This window comes from Haliaeetus leucocephalus, unplaced genomic scaffold (assembly GCF_000737465.1).
Source record: "Haliaeetus leucocephalus isolate CR32 unplaced genomic scaffold, Haliaeetus_leucocephalus-4.0 Scaffold240, whole genome shotgun sequence".
NCBI classification, from domain to species: Eukaryota; Metazoa; Chordata; class Aves; order Accipitriformes; family Accipitridae; genus Haliaeetus; species Haliaeetus leucocephalus.
In genome coordinates this window covers 12,691,452-12,706,350 of record NW_010972676.1, presented here as the reverse complement: position 1 = coordinate 12,706,350, position 14,899 = coordinate 12,691,452, and the positions used below count along the sequence as shown (strand labels likewise).

At 36.0% G+C, this 14,899-nt stretch overlaps 1 protein-coding gene across 1 annotated transcript in view; it reads left to right on the top strand.

Moving 5' to 3' along the window:
- OPA1 (optic atrophy 1 (autosomal dominant)) overlaps window positions 1-14,899 on the top strand; it is a 58,361-nt gene that overhangs the window by 30,876 nt on the left and 12,586 nt on the right. Inside the window, exons 25-29 of the mRNA XM_010568444.1 lie at window positions 631-710; window positions 1,897-2,037; window positions 3,396-3,512; window positions 4,816-4,909; window positions 6,213-6,323. Of these exons, the coding sequence (XP_010566746.1) occupies window positions 631-710; window positions 1,897-2,037; window positions 3,396-3,512; window positions 4,816-4,909; window positions 6,213-6,323 (543 nt within the window). The remainder of the gene's footprint in view (window positions 1-630; window positions 711-1,896; window positions 2,038-3,395; window positions 3,513-4,815; window positions 4,910-6,212; window positions 6,324-14,899) is intronic.

Below are 14,899 nucleotides of genomic sequence, written 5' to 3'. Positions count from 1 at the left end.
TGTGATGTATTCCACTCTTGTGTGCTTCTTAATCTGGGCCAATTTCCGAATCTAGTTCACTTCACTGCAGTGCAAGCTTTTGTAGCAGCACAACTGAGATAGTGGTGACAGTTTGAAAGGGTACCGATACTGACAGAAATGTTTAGCAAAATACAGCCTCAAAAGCTAGTGCTCTTGCTCTTGCAATGAGGCAACTGAAAGATAAGCAATAGAGATCTGTAGAGTCAAAAAAATTGTCCAAACACACATGTAGAAGAATAGGGTAAATTCAGGAAAAGTAGTTGGTCCGTTTATGGTTGCCAAGCATAATTAATTTTGATGCAAGTTGCAACGAAGTAAGATTTTTTTAAACGCCTGACTTGGAACCTGGAGGGCTGTCTCAGTGGAGGGATGTTATGTTTTTTCTATAATTCCTTGAAGTTTCTACTGGTTGACAGTAATTTTTAAATTTTATTAAGACATCAACTGTTGCTTTAAGTAAAAGACATCTGACTTGACTCAGTGTGGCATATCTTAGTTGTTCTTAGGCATAAAATGTCCATTCTTGATCTTGTACCTAATTTTAGAAGTATAAATTTGGCTGGTTACATATATTTTGAGTGATACTTAATACCATGTTTCCTTTTTTAGCTGAGTCTGTTATTGAAGATATGGTGGGTCCAGACTGGAAAAAAAGATGGTTATACTGGATAGGCCGCACCAAAGAACAGGTAAAAGCAGGGGGGGAGGGGGGTAGAATTTGTAGTTCACTACCTTTAGAAAACTTTGATTATTACTCAGTAAATCTTCAAAAATATCAACCCTCTTCACACTATTTAGATGATTGCAAAAAAAAAAAAAATTGCTTTTAAATACTTTACAGTTACTTTTACTACTCATTTTTTAAATATTACACCACAGAGAATTCCATAAACTTTTTTCATATTGCAGATACATAGTGGCTTGTAAACTGTTTTCCGTTCTTCAGCTGAATTACATCTTTACTATTATGCCATTGACCTGAATGTTAAAGTTCTTCCAGCAGAAAGAAATTGATGAAAACAGGGTGGGAACTGGGCTATTCTCTTTTATACTTTCTAAGCATGCTTTTCAGGAAGTCACATGCAGTTTCCTATTATGCTCCATTTGGATTTAATTAGTATATGATAGCATTATCACTTGCATTCTAGTCACAGTTGTATCTTCTTATTGACTGTTTTCATCATAACCTCTCTTCTCATTTGCTCATAGCTTTCTGAAATTTCTTTTGAATTTAAATAGCACCTGCCATTTAATGCCCAGAGATGATGGGCTTTTTATGTTACTTTTTCTAGATACTTCTCAAACTGAATCATACTTTAAAGAAGTAAGTAGAGTTTAAAAGAATGCAGTAGAAAGTAATTGTTTCAGAGGAAGGAGTTTTACAGTCAACTGTATGCAGCCAGGTATGGGAGAAAGGCAGCGACTTCAACCTATCTTACTTGAATTTAATGAATATCAACTTAAAGGTGTGAATCCATGGAGAGTTCTTGCTAGCTGTTAGGCAAAAATTACAGTTCTCATCGGTGTCACAGGTGATACGTGAATGTGAACCCCGCTAGTGGATGTTCATGGAGGGGAAAGGAGGCTAACACCTATGATTTATTTTTTTTTTCCACCCTTCTCTTCCTCTTGTGCATTTCTGTGCATAATGAAAAGAAAAAAATATGAAAAATTGGCAGTGAATTATCCATTTTAAAATACTATATTTGAGGTGTCTTTGCACAAATACTCTTTTGAGTCACTTAAATGTAATAGTTAATAGTGTCAAAGGTATTTTCTGTTCTGGTTTATTAAACAGGTAGACTGTTTATTGAGGAGGTGCTGATGATCTCTGAGTCTATAATAATTAATTGTAACTAATCATTCTTATCCTAGAATATTCGTAACGAAACAAAAAATGAACTTGAGAAATTAATCAAATGCAATGAAGAACATGCAGCTTATCTGGCAAATGATGAAGTGACGACTGTCAGGAAGAATCTTGAAGCAAGAGGAATAACAGTGGACCCCTGTCTGGTAAGATGCAGAATTGTAACAAAACATATGGAAGCCCCCTGTGAACACTTGAATGTTCCTTCTAGATAGCATACAGAAGACTCCATCTAAATACTGAATTTGTAATCCAGATGTTTCCAAATGAATTACTAAATGACTGCTTGCACGCAATTCACGCATTTCTGTTGGCTGTCAGACATGCAATACAACTCTTTGGAATCTGTCAGTTTAGACTAAAATCAGAATCTGCTGAGCAGATTTTCTTGCCTGCATTACGACAAGGCTTGTTTAAAATTATTGTTCAGATGTTATATAGTGGAATCGAGGCCTTTGTGAGCAAGACATGATAAAAACATAATGTGCGTTCCTAAACTTTCAGTGTGGTTTTGCGTGCAGTTTGAAGTTCATAGGTACATTGAAGAGAGGGAAATTTTGTAAGAATACTTGGAAAAAGGCAGGGGTTTTTAGAGTGCCCTGAGGGAATGTATTGTACGTTTAAAATGTTCTGGAAAATGATTTAGCTCATAGCAGTGTAAGGCTCTTAACCATAATTAGACCTTTTATCTAATTAAATGTAAGATTTTAAATAAAAGAGGATTCAAACATTAATAAGTAACAGAAGTAGATTTCCTTTAACATTTTCTGCAGTAACTTTGGCTGCCTTTTCAACATGTACTTACTGAAGGTAGAGGAGTTATTTAAATACCTGTTGCCCCTTTCCTATACTTACCATACCTTTTTGATCAGAGTAGTGATCCACATCCTCTGCATGAGGAGAATGAGTGCAAATTGAGTTTCCTTTCTAGCTAAGCAACAGATTTTCTTAATTTTGTTTTATGGTTTTTTTTGAAGAGCCATATCAGTGTGTGTGTGTATATATATATATCTAATTTTGAAGAACTGGAATGTACATAAGCCTAATCAAGAAAAGTTACAAATGTTTGTTTACATAAGACCCATTAAATATTTCTCTATGCTTTAATCTGGTTTGATTGATAAATAAATGGGTACCACTCAAAAATGTATTCTTAGTGTTAATGTGAAGACGGCAGCATGCCAAGAGCAGAACAATTTGTCCTGTTTTGTAGTATATAGTTTAAATGTACTTTGCCTGCAGATGATATTTTTAAACATTGTGATATTACAAGCATGGAAGAGTAGCTTTTTAAATTGACAATCATCTGGCATGTTTGCCAAATGTAACAAACACATTAATCATATCCCAGTTGCAGACAAATTGCTGAGATGTTTAAACATATATTACATGACAGCAATAGTGGAATTTGGAGTTATATTTTTAAATTATCTGTGATCATCAAAATATGCACAATAGTGAGTGTATGTATTTATTTAGTCAAATTTAAGTACTGTTTTCCTAGATTAAAGACACATGGCACCAAATTTATAGAAGGTATTTCCTGAAGACTGCTTTGAACCACTGCAATCTATGTCGAAGAGGCTTCTATTATTATCAGAGGCATTTTGTGGACTCAGAGGTAAATTGAAGAACAGATATACGCTGGTGTTTTGCCTTACTATTTCCATCTCAGTTGAAAACCAAAAATTCTACAAATACTTTAAACTAGCTTAACCTTTCTTTATATCCTTTACCGTGAGATAGCTGGTGATCTTGGATATGTTTTACATCAGGCTTTTAATTGATAAAATGCCATCCTATGCCATCCTGGTGGTAATTATATAAAATGACCACTAGGTATCAGCCATGACCTAAACATCTGTTACTTATCAACATGTATTGAAAATACACTGTTAAAAGCAGTATTGTACAGCTTGTTGGTATCCATTTCTCCCACTTTGCCATTGATATTTATTTACCTCACTGATAGAAAAAATTCAGAAAACATTAAGTAAGAGGGGTTTTATGGATAAGTATGATAAATAAGTGTTTAGAGTTAATGCTTGGAGCCACATGTGATCAACAGGGAAAAAAAAAAAAAACTATGGAGCTTACAAACAGATATTTTAAATGACTTTCCAGTTTTGTAAACCCAAGCTTGTGCAACAAATGACAGTATGCACAAAGAAAAGAATATATGGTTTTCTTACCATTATATTTTGAATCAAAAAGAAATTACTGGAAAGGTAAAGCTCCTCACTTTCTGTGGAGTTTTGTTTTTCTTTTTGTGACAAAGAATGATTCCCATGGAGCCAGAAATCTTTACTACTGTAGAAATACCTTTGCCTGTAAGAGGTAAGAGAAAATGAGGTCATAGAGTGGAGAGCTGCCTCTCCATGACACTTAACCTCCTGTTCTGTTATTGTCTTTTTAAGGTGTCCTAATGTGAAGTTAGTGCTCCCTTCTGCTATCCTTGCAGGTGTAGAAACTGTCTCTTCTTAGCAAATGCAGCCCTTGGCCCAACACTATCTGCAGAAGCATTTGTCAGACAAAGTCACAGCAGGGAGTTCAGCTGTTGTCTTTCAATGTGTTTGCTATGAACAAGTGTGGTGGTTTCAGTGAGCGTTGGGTTATACTCACCAGCCTGCATATGGTGTGTGCAAATTGTTTTTCTGTGATATCCCTCGATATGGCTCTTTCTGTTGAAAACGGTAGATGTAAAGGTGATGCAGTGTATTAAATAGGGCTGACACAGTTCTTTAGAATTATTTTTGGTGTGTTTCCTTGTTACTTATAGTGGTTATTCTGTGGTATTTTTGTGCAAGATGAGGATATGTATACGTGAGTTTACAGTTGCCGCTAAAAGTGTCAAGAGATTCTTGTTAAGTGTAGGATGTTCACTGGACATCAGGTGTCTGACACTACAACTTCCCTCATTTCAGCTCGAATGTAATGATATTGTACTCTTCTGGCGAATACAGCGAATGCTGGCAATTACAGCAAACACGCTGAGGCAGCAGCTTACTAACACTGAAGGTAAGGCTCATAGTGAATTGAGGTGTTTGTCTACACAATTTTTTGTTTCATTTTTTAGTTTTCCTCTAGTTATGCGTTCCTTTCATGCTTAGCCTGGCTGGCTGATTTTTGTGTCCTGGTTAGGTAATTAAAAGATGTAGAGTAAATAGAATTTGACATTCTATTTACATTAAAGTATCTAGTGTAAATAGAATGTCAAATAATTAAGACACTCTCCAGTTTAAAATATTTTCAGCTTACGTGATGCCAATTGTCAATATCTTTTTTCAAGCAGAAAGGATTTCAACAAATAGTGACTATATTCTTTTTTCTCATGTCAGTCTAGCTGTAGATTTTAATTTTAAAATGTTTGATATAAAAAATCAATTCTAATGGATTTTTTTAAAGCCATGCAAAATATGTCATGTAGTATCTAGACAAGCTAATAGAACAGCAGCTTCCTTATAAAGCATCATTTATATAGCAATCAGTTAGTGCCATGGTACAACTACTAATAATGACCTTTGATCTGTAAAATAGTTTTCAGCCTGCTTCTTGAGGAAGATGCAAGTAAAAGGTTTGAACCTTGTCATGTGATGCAAGTTACCCTCCATGGAGAAGAAATTGCCCCTAAATGTAAAAAGGCAAACCTCTTCAAACCACCTACCTCATTGACAACTGCTTGGCTGAAAATTAGGAAGTTTTATTAGGAGGTACTCCCTCTAAGCATGAAGGGCAAGGATATGAGTGCTAAGATGGATGTAATACTGCTTTAAAGAGCTTTTGATTCCTCTTAGCCTTGTATATACAGCAACACCCCTCTGTGTGTCATCAATTTTTCAATACCGCACTCTGCTGTCATCATTAACTTCTTTTTCCATCTCTCACCTTTAATTGACTTGGCCTTGATTCATCTGATGAGGATGATGTTGACAGTGAAAGTGTAACTGTTAAAAAGGAGGCAGCGAGGATGCTTACAATAACAGATTTGTTGGACACTCAGTCTCAGAGAAGAAACTTCTGAATGACAGCAAAGCAGTCTACAACATTTTTATCTCCTCCTAAAAAAGTCATCCAATAATTTAATTCAGAGAGAAAAATATCCTTTGAAATTTAAACATCTTTCTCAAAGAATTTCCTGACTTAAGGGCCCAAACAAGGGGCTTGTGTTCAGAAGTTTGCCTTTTCTCCAACCAGACTAGTTAGTCTCGTAACATACACTACGTCTCCCGCAGACCTTCCCAAAATTTTGTGCTTAGGTCATTACAGGTGCAAAAATGTTACCACTCGCTTTTTTTCGGTTGGTTTGTTGTTTTTGTTATAGTAAGGCGCTTGGAGAAGAATGTAAAGGAGGTGCTTGAAGATTTTGCTGAGGACAATGAAAAGAAGGTGAAGCTCCTAACTGGCAAGAGGGTCCAGCTTGCAGAGGATCTCAGTAAGTACCTACTCTATAGTGTTTTGGAACTAGCTTGAAATGAAGCAAATTCTGACCACTGTCCTTGAGAACACTTAATGTAATATGGGTTGTTCATATGCTAGCATTTAATTAATATCACAAATAGAATTTTTCTTAAATACAGTTAGATCTTACTGCTTCAAAGGTGGACATGGATAGTATAGTGTGATAAAACAACATAATTTACACTAGATGTAAATTCACTGAAATAAATATATTGAAAAATGTAGTTAAAACAGAGTAATGTTGTAAAGGGAAGTTCTTGTTTTTCTAGTACATAGTTAATTCTACACCTCGGAGACCTGTCTCTGGTGATTCAGTCTTGACTGTGTAAGGAGGTTTTGATCCCATCTTTTTTTTTAACTATTGGGTGAAATACGCAGCCCTCCCACAAATAATACTGATTTTTAATACAGATTAGCTGGAAATGCCTGTGACTTACTAGCCAGCTCATTTTAGGCCATGTATACAGAAACAAAACCTGTCAGACATGAAGATCTGATATGTTTTCCTTATTAAGCTGAGATGACCGTTATATTAAGAGATTTAACAAGGAAGAAAACCTAGCAGATTTAACCTTCCAGAAGGATTACAGTAGTTTAATGCTTTGAGTCACTCAGAAAGTATTAAGGGGTTTTGTGGTTAATACAGTAAGATTTTAAATAGTGGAAGTTTTTAAGGGGACAGTCCAGGCTGAGGTGATAATCCTGTCGTCTACCTGCACATCCAATAAGGTTTACACTGACTTTTAGTTGATGGGACTTGCTCTTGCACATATATTGTTGGGGTTTTGGCAGCATTCTGCTATTGTTCTGTGAGACTTCCACTTAAACCACAGCTGTACACCTGGACTGGCAGGGGGGAAAAAAAACAATGCTATGCAAAAGGGAAAAGAGAAAAAGCTTGTGATAAATAAAGTTCATGTAGATATATAAATATCTGCATGTTGACATCACAGGTGACCTTTCTTCTTAGAATTTTATTTTGTGTTTGATGTAGAAACTAATTTTCTCTTAAAATATGACTTTGGATATTTAATTCAGAATAAATTAATGCTGTGATCAGTGTTTCTTCTTTTATTTAGCAATGTTCTGATATCCAGGGTTCACTGGAACAGAGAAGCCTTCAATTGCTGTTAGTTTCCTAAGCACAAATTATGTGTTCCATTTTTCACATCCAAAATGTCATACGAAACAAATATTTTGCTTAAAATAAACTAAAAAAATCTAAAGATTTATTTTTGGTGGTGCTGGTTTGGTTATATTGGAAATGTTATCTTATTGGAAGTATTGTTTTTAAAATCCCAATCAGTTATGGTATTTGTTGTCCTTTAGAAAGTGTCGCTATGGTATTTTCGAATTGTGAGTAGGAGTTTTAGTGAATCTAGGGCATATTGTCTGGTTTTTTTGACTGGTCTGTGAAACAGCTGGTATGATTATATAATTTTTATGATAGGTTCATAATTCTCTGCAAACAACCTGTGTTCCTTTTGAAACCCTGTATCAACCTTCATGTAGCCATTCTTATAGAGTAGGTGGAATTGGTTTTACAAAATAAGGCTTTTTCCTCTCTCCATATATATGTTGAGGTAAAACTAGTGGTAGCCTGCATAGTGGGACACAGGTATTTAATGAGAAAGTTATCTCTTTTTATTAGTGAGCAGTGCTGCTTGCTTTCTTGCTTTGATGCAAGATGTTAATTTTTTCCTTGAGCAAATGCTGGTATAGTGTAAAACTTTGGTGATTTTGGTTTATCCTTAAATATTTCATGTTTCAAAACAAAGTAAAGGAACACTAGCAAATACATAATGTTTGAGATAATCTGTCTTTATTTTGCACTGAAATCAACTTGGAATTTTTGCATTGTCAATTTTGCTTCTCACCAGCATCAGGAATAACCTCCCATTTCACAGCAGTGACAGCTGGGGTTGTTACTTTGTAAACTAAGTCTAAAGCTGTAAGAGCAGCCGTCTGTGTGTTTATAATCCTAGGTATCTGTGTATTAGGATATATGCTTCAAGTTTGTAGTATGCATTTCATAAATTACTATGTAGCGAAAACACTGTCACTGCACTGTATTTCTTCAGATTCAGGAGGTCACAGATCCCAGACACATTATTCTAAGGAAATAATTGTTGGTACAAAACGATGTATGATGACAAGTTCTGTTTTATTGTACCTATGGGTACTACCACTGCTTAGTTGTGTAGTCAAATCAACGATGTTCTCTCTACTTTCTGCATGCTTTTATTGCTAAGTGGTTATAATTTTTATGGGCAAATGACAGGAAAAAGGGATTTCTTTGCCTTTCCCTTAGTGAATAGAGTGCTTTCCTGTGGTGCGGGTTTTTTTTTTATACTCCTGAGACAGACTTTGATAGCATAGGGCATTGAACTTTCAGATAGCTATACAAGTAATTTCCTTCTTACAGCATTTAGTGATGATTAGGACTCTGCTTAAGGAAAAAAAATCCTGACTCCCACAACATCCATTCATAAAGTATTTGTATTTTAATTAGGAATGGAATGGAAAGGATCTCCTGAATCATGAAGTCCAGTCTCTCTCTGATTCAGGCAGCTGTTTTTATATAACCCAGCTCATTCGCATATCTTGAGCTTCATCTTTAAATCAGTTAACTTGTTGGGGCTCACTATTCATACTGAAAACATGTTCCAGGATGTCATTCCTCTGATGGTTACAAATGGTCTTTTAGTTTCCAGTCTAAATTGGTAAATATGAGTCTGGGATTCACTTCCTGATTCGAAACTGTACTTGCAAATCTAAATTATTTATATACCTGAGGTTGAGACACTTCCTCTTGATGCTGATGATACAGCAACACTGTCTCACTTCTGTTACATCAGCCTTTTAATGCTGAAGCGCTAGAAATGTTTTATTGTTTGTTCAGGATACTGGTTAATGTCAAACTATTTCTAACATGGGTGACCTAGTCTCATAATGAGAGCTCATATAAGACTCAAAATTTATTTGAGCAGGTTTTGTTATCTGTGTTCTACAGCCTTGAATGGTATTTTAACCCTGTATATGAATGTTCCTTGATGACCTTTGGGCCCTGAGTCTTGCTGCTTCTCAGTGTTTGCTTCTCTTATTCTAGGTATTTTAAAGAGATTTTAAACAGATCTTTTGAACGGTTTCTAACAAATTGCATATTTTATAATGTACCAAAGGTTCCTTTTTCTTCAAAAAAAGGCTTTAAATGTAATGTAAATGTATTCCTTATCATAAGCATCATCATGATACTTGTACCAGTGAACAATTACAAAGATGGAAATAAAGAAGCCCTAGGACTAGAGACCATCTGGAAGAAATGTCTTTTTGTAAGATACAAAAAGGGGCAGAGCAGAAGATGAATAGCTGACTTGGAAAAAGTGACGTCTAAAATGCAATCAATCCATAAGAATACCTGTATTGAAAGAGGCCCGTGGTCAGTGTATCCCAGTGTCCTGTCCCTGGCAATGAGCAGGCATGGGTACTTAGGGAACAGCAAAAGAACAAGTTAAGCATACAGTAGTACTTGCCTGGTATGTTCTCTCAGCATCTAACAATCTGTGGTTCCAAGATTTCCTAATCCTGAGGTAATACATTTGTGATTAATAGCCATTCATGGATTTTTTTTCTCTCCTATTTATTTCTCTAATTGCTTTTTGAACTCATGTAAACTTTGGCATCTGCAACATCCTGTGGCAATTAGTTCCAGAGTTTTAACTACACATTGTGTGAAAAACTACTTCCTTTTGTTTGTTTTTGAGCCACCTGCCAGTTTCATTTGGTTCTCCTTAGTTCTTGCACTGTGAAAAACATTCAGTAATCTTTCTCTATTCATTTTTTGTGCCACTCATGCCATCATAGATGTTTGTGCTACCTGCACTTGCTCTTCTTTTTCCTGGGTTCAAAAATTCTCATCTGTGTAGTTGCTCCTTGTATGGACATTGTTTCATAGCTTCAATCAGCCTTGCCACTCTTTCCCCCTTTTTTAGTTCTACTAAACCTTTTTTGAGATGAAAGAGCAGAACTGCATACAATATTCGAAATCTATCTGCGTTATGGATTTATATAGTTGCATTATGATGCTTTCTGCATTTTAATCTCATCTTTTTTGCAGTAATTCCTTGTAGTCCATTTTGGGTTTTGCCTGCTGCTGAGCAATGAGTTGATGGCTGCACTGGACTATCTGCTAGGACTCCATGAGAAGTAACAGCCAGTTCAGAGCCCATCAGCCTAGTCATTTTCCCTGCCATGTTTTTAAACTGTAGGTACAGTTGCGATATTTACTGTTTTGCTGAGGATGCAGAAACAAGAGGAAATTGCTGTCTGTCTCTTACATGTCTAACTGGATACTTCAGGCATATTCAGCAATTGGTAGGAACCTGTTTTAATGCAGTTGTTTACAACCTCCCTGTCATGGCTTAACCCCAGCCAGTAACTAAGCACCACGCAGCCGCTCCCTCACTCCCCCCCACCCAGTGGGATGGGAGAGAGAATCAGAAGGAAAAAAGTAAAACTTGTGGGTTGAGATAAGAACAGTTTAATAGAACAGAAGAAAGTAACTAATAATGATAATAATAACAATAATAAAATGACAATAATAACAAAAGGATTGGAATATACAAAACAAGTGATGATGCACAATGCAATTGCTCACCACTCACTGACTGATGCCCAGTTAGTTCCTGAGCAGTGATCCCCCCCCCAGGCCAAGTCCCCCCAGTTTATATACTAGACATGACGTCACACGGTATGGAATATCCCTCTGGCCAGTTTGGGTCAGCTGCCCTGGCTGTGTCCCCTTGCAACTTCTTGTGCCCCTCCAGCCTTCTTTCTGGCTGGGCGTGAGAAGCTGAAAAATCCTTGACTTAGTATAAACACTGCTTAGCAACAACTGAAAACATCAGTCTGTTATCAACATATTTTCACACTAAATCCAAAATATATAACACTATACCAGCTACTAGAAAAAAAATTAACTCTATCCCAGCCAAAACCAGGACACTCCCTCACAATTCTGGTGCATTGTGTATATTGAAGTTCTTTACCTAAGTTGCCTGTCAGTTGAAGAACATACCCAGATCTTTCACCCTATCTTGGATAGCCTCATCAGCAACAAGAAGAATTACATTTACTTTCCAGTTGGCACATGCATCTTGATTGTACTTATTGCTGAAGGACAAAATATTTTTATTTGAAACTTATATTCCACACAACTTAGTATTTTACTATATGCTTAGTTAAATCAGTATCTTAAATATACGATGTGCTAGGTTCTGTAAGAAGTAAAATAGGGTAGAGGGAGCTAAAAGTACAATGGTAAACATTAATATTTTAAAAGGAGAATTTCTACTCGTAAAAATGCCTCTTTTAAGGACTGCCCTGTTTGTATTGCAGGCTTTAAGGCACTGCTTGTGCCTGGAGGGAGAATCTAGTCTCTAATGGTGGCAAGTCAGTCCCTCCAAATGCCTACAGCTGTGTTACGCACAAGTGTGTGTAGCTATACACAAAGCTTTTCCACTTTCTCTTTTTTTAAAATATTCATTAGTCTTCATTTCTGTAATACCTTAGAAGATCGATCAGTCAGTATATATCCTTTAATTCTATCAATAATCTTTTCTAGTATTTACTACCTCATACTGTTTTCTCCTGTATTCATGTTTAACTTTTCTGAAGTGGCTGACATTGAACATTCATGCAGGCTGCCTCTGAACTTACTGAAAGATTTTAAATTTTAAAAGTATTTTAAAGTGTTGGGGGTTTTCTGCAAAATTTATTGAAATGGTAAAACTGCTGGCATTTTTGATGGCAATGATAAAGTGGGTTGATTATTTATAAAATACAATTCTTTGAAGTCACACCTTCCCTAGAACTATATCTTTTTAATTATGTTTTTCACTATAAGGTAATGCTTTATTTTTTTCTGGAAAAAATTAATACATAGGTGAAAGAATTTGATTTCAAGATAAATAATATCTTTTCTGCTTTTTTATTTTTAACACGAATGACAGAGTAGTAATTTCAGCAGAAATACTCTATAGTTCTATGCAAAATTGATAGCATGTGGATAAATCTTAACTTTCTGTAGGCTACTTTTTAACATGGCGATTCTTTTTAATGTTGAGCTCCCAGTGAAAGGCTTCGCAGAACTACCTAATTGTTTCCAGAATTCCACTCTGCTGGACTTGGTCTTTTTTTATATAAAGGGCCAAAGCAAACTTCCTCAATATTGTGAACTTTGTACAGTAATTAAGTTGCCATACAACTTTCCAACACAAGATGGCAATGAATGGCCTTTATAGGAGGAGTGGGGAGGATGAGCATGTAGCAGAGCTGGTGCCGAGCCTCTGGTTACTTTTTCTCACTTCTTTGATGCATGTGTATGGCTTAGGCAGTTGGTATTGGTTTCTTGGATGTTAGGTTTTTTTCTTCTGGGAGGAAGAAGCACTTGCCTAGCCTTGTCCCTCTTGTTTTCTACTCTGGGTTTTTTTGTTTGCTTGTAGGACATATAATTTATGAAGATTGTACGGGGTGGTCACTTTATCTCAGTTACACATTTCTCATTAGCAACTGTATGGAAAGTATTAGTTTGGTAAGCTTTGTTACTGAAAAACTATTATGAACTGAATGCTTTAATCATTTTGGAAAGGAAATGGGATCCTCCAGTGTCTTATCCTAAACCTAAGCTACATATATCCATATTGCAGTAGCATTTAAAACATGCTAGGTGGTGCACATGTACATTGAATACTTATTGTGAATCCTAGCTTCAGGCAGTCAGCAGGAGCTTTGCCATTGACCTCACTAGGATGAAATTTCACAGGCTCCAAAGAAATACATATGCTCTGTCTTCACTTATTTCTTCTCCTTTATTTCTTTTAAACAGCTAAACTATGAATGTTGCAAAGGCATCTTTTATGTGCACAGGATAAACACATACAAGGGTAGTACAAGCAAAGCATCTTTCCTAGGTCAGCATACTATTCATCCTGTTCCCTCACAAGTTAAGAAAGGAGAAGAAAACCCAGAGCTTCACCAAATTATAAGTAAAACCATGTGCATTTACACAGGGAGAGCCATTGGCAGGAGGTGGGAAGGGACTTGTGGAATGCCTGTGGAAACTTGATCCTGAAATTACTAGGTATGAATGTGAAGGGGTCAGCCTCCAAGTTCGTTTGTCAGTGATATTGACACCTGTACAGGTGTCATGGGCTAGCTGAGGCTTCATTCTGCACAAAAGCTTTTTGAAACTTTTGAGGAGTGAACCCTCACATGAAGAAAAGATAGCTTAGGGCCATTTGTTTAAATTCTGTCATACATTTGTAAGGTATGAAATATAACAGTTTGCAGAACTTAATTATTTTCTTCTAAAGACTAAAACATAGAAAAACTAAATAAACCAGTATTACAGTAAAATATTTTCAAGTTTTGTATCTAAAGTCATTGCTTTAAAGTCACTGCATTAAATTCTTAACTTTTTCTCTTCTGTTGAATCCATTAGTGTTGAATATAAACCTTTTGCAAACTTTGAGCATGAATTATTTAATATCATATATGCGTATAATAAACTTGCAGTTTTAATGGAGTTGGAAAGCTAATGTTAGCTAAGGCTGGTACTTCCATGTGCAAGTTGCTGACTCAGGATCTGGAATTCCTGTGATGTGTATTTGGCTAAGCTGAGTGGACTCTGTCATGTCTGTTGTATGTAACAAACTGATTTAAATCCAAGCAAGTCTCCTTTTTTGTTACCCATTTATGCAAAGTTGGGGATAAAATCTGTGAGCAGTACTTTGCAGATAATGACTTGCTCTGTGGTTACTTTTTTTTTTTCTTTCATTGCTGTTAGCAGCAGAATAAAAATGTTGTGTGAAACTAATCCTATATTGTGGTCATTACTGTAGCCTAATTAAATTTCAGTCCCTTGAGGTGACTGTCAACACTATTTTGGTTTGACCTCTGTCCTTCATGACATTGCTGATTACATGTGCTCCTTAAAATCATGCTTTGACTTGGCTTTCTAAAGCCTTTGGTTCCATTTTTTCTTCTATTATGAGCTTCAACTCTTTTAAAAGGTCACAACATTTCATAGGGGATAAAGCTCAGTTGTAGTGGGAAAGATCTCTCAAATAAACAGATCTTAGGTAATTTTCCCGTAGAAACCAGAGGCAGACAAAACAGCTCAAAAGGCAGTGGTTCGTAGTCCTTAAATCAATCCTTAAGGTGCTTGTTCAGAACCAGCATGGTTTTCAGTGTTTACAAGATAAAGAAAAAAAGATATAATTTTGAAGGTATTTGAATGTAGAGCCCAGATGTCGGCCCTGCTGCTCAGAGACAGACATGGGAAAGAGGAAAGCATCCTAGGAAATGCAAATGGAGGCGTAATTTTATTAGAATCTGCAGAATTACTGTTATTTTGTGCTCTCATTTCTTCCATGATGCTTAAATATTGGAGTTTTAGAAGCTACCTAAGTAAAAATATAGTCACTTCATAGTTGTGAGACAATTCACAGAAGTGACAGTAGTCTTGCTTTGTGCCTTTCAGTCGGTCAT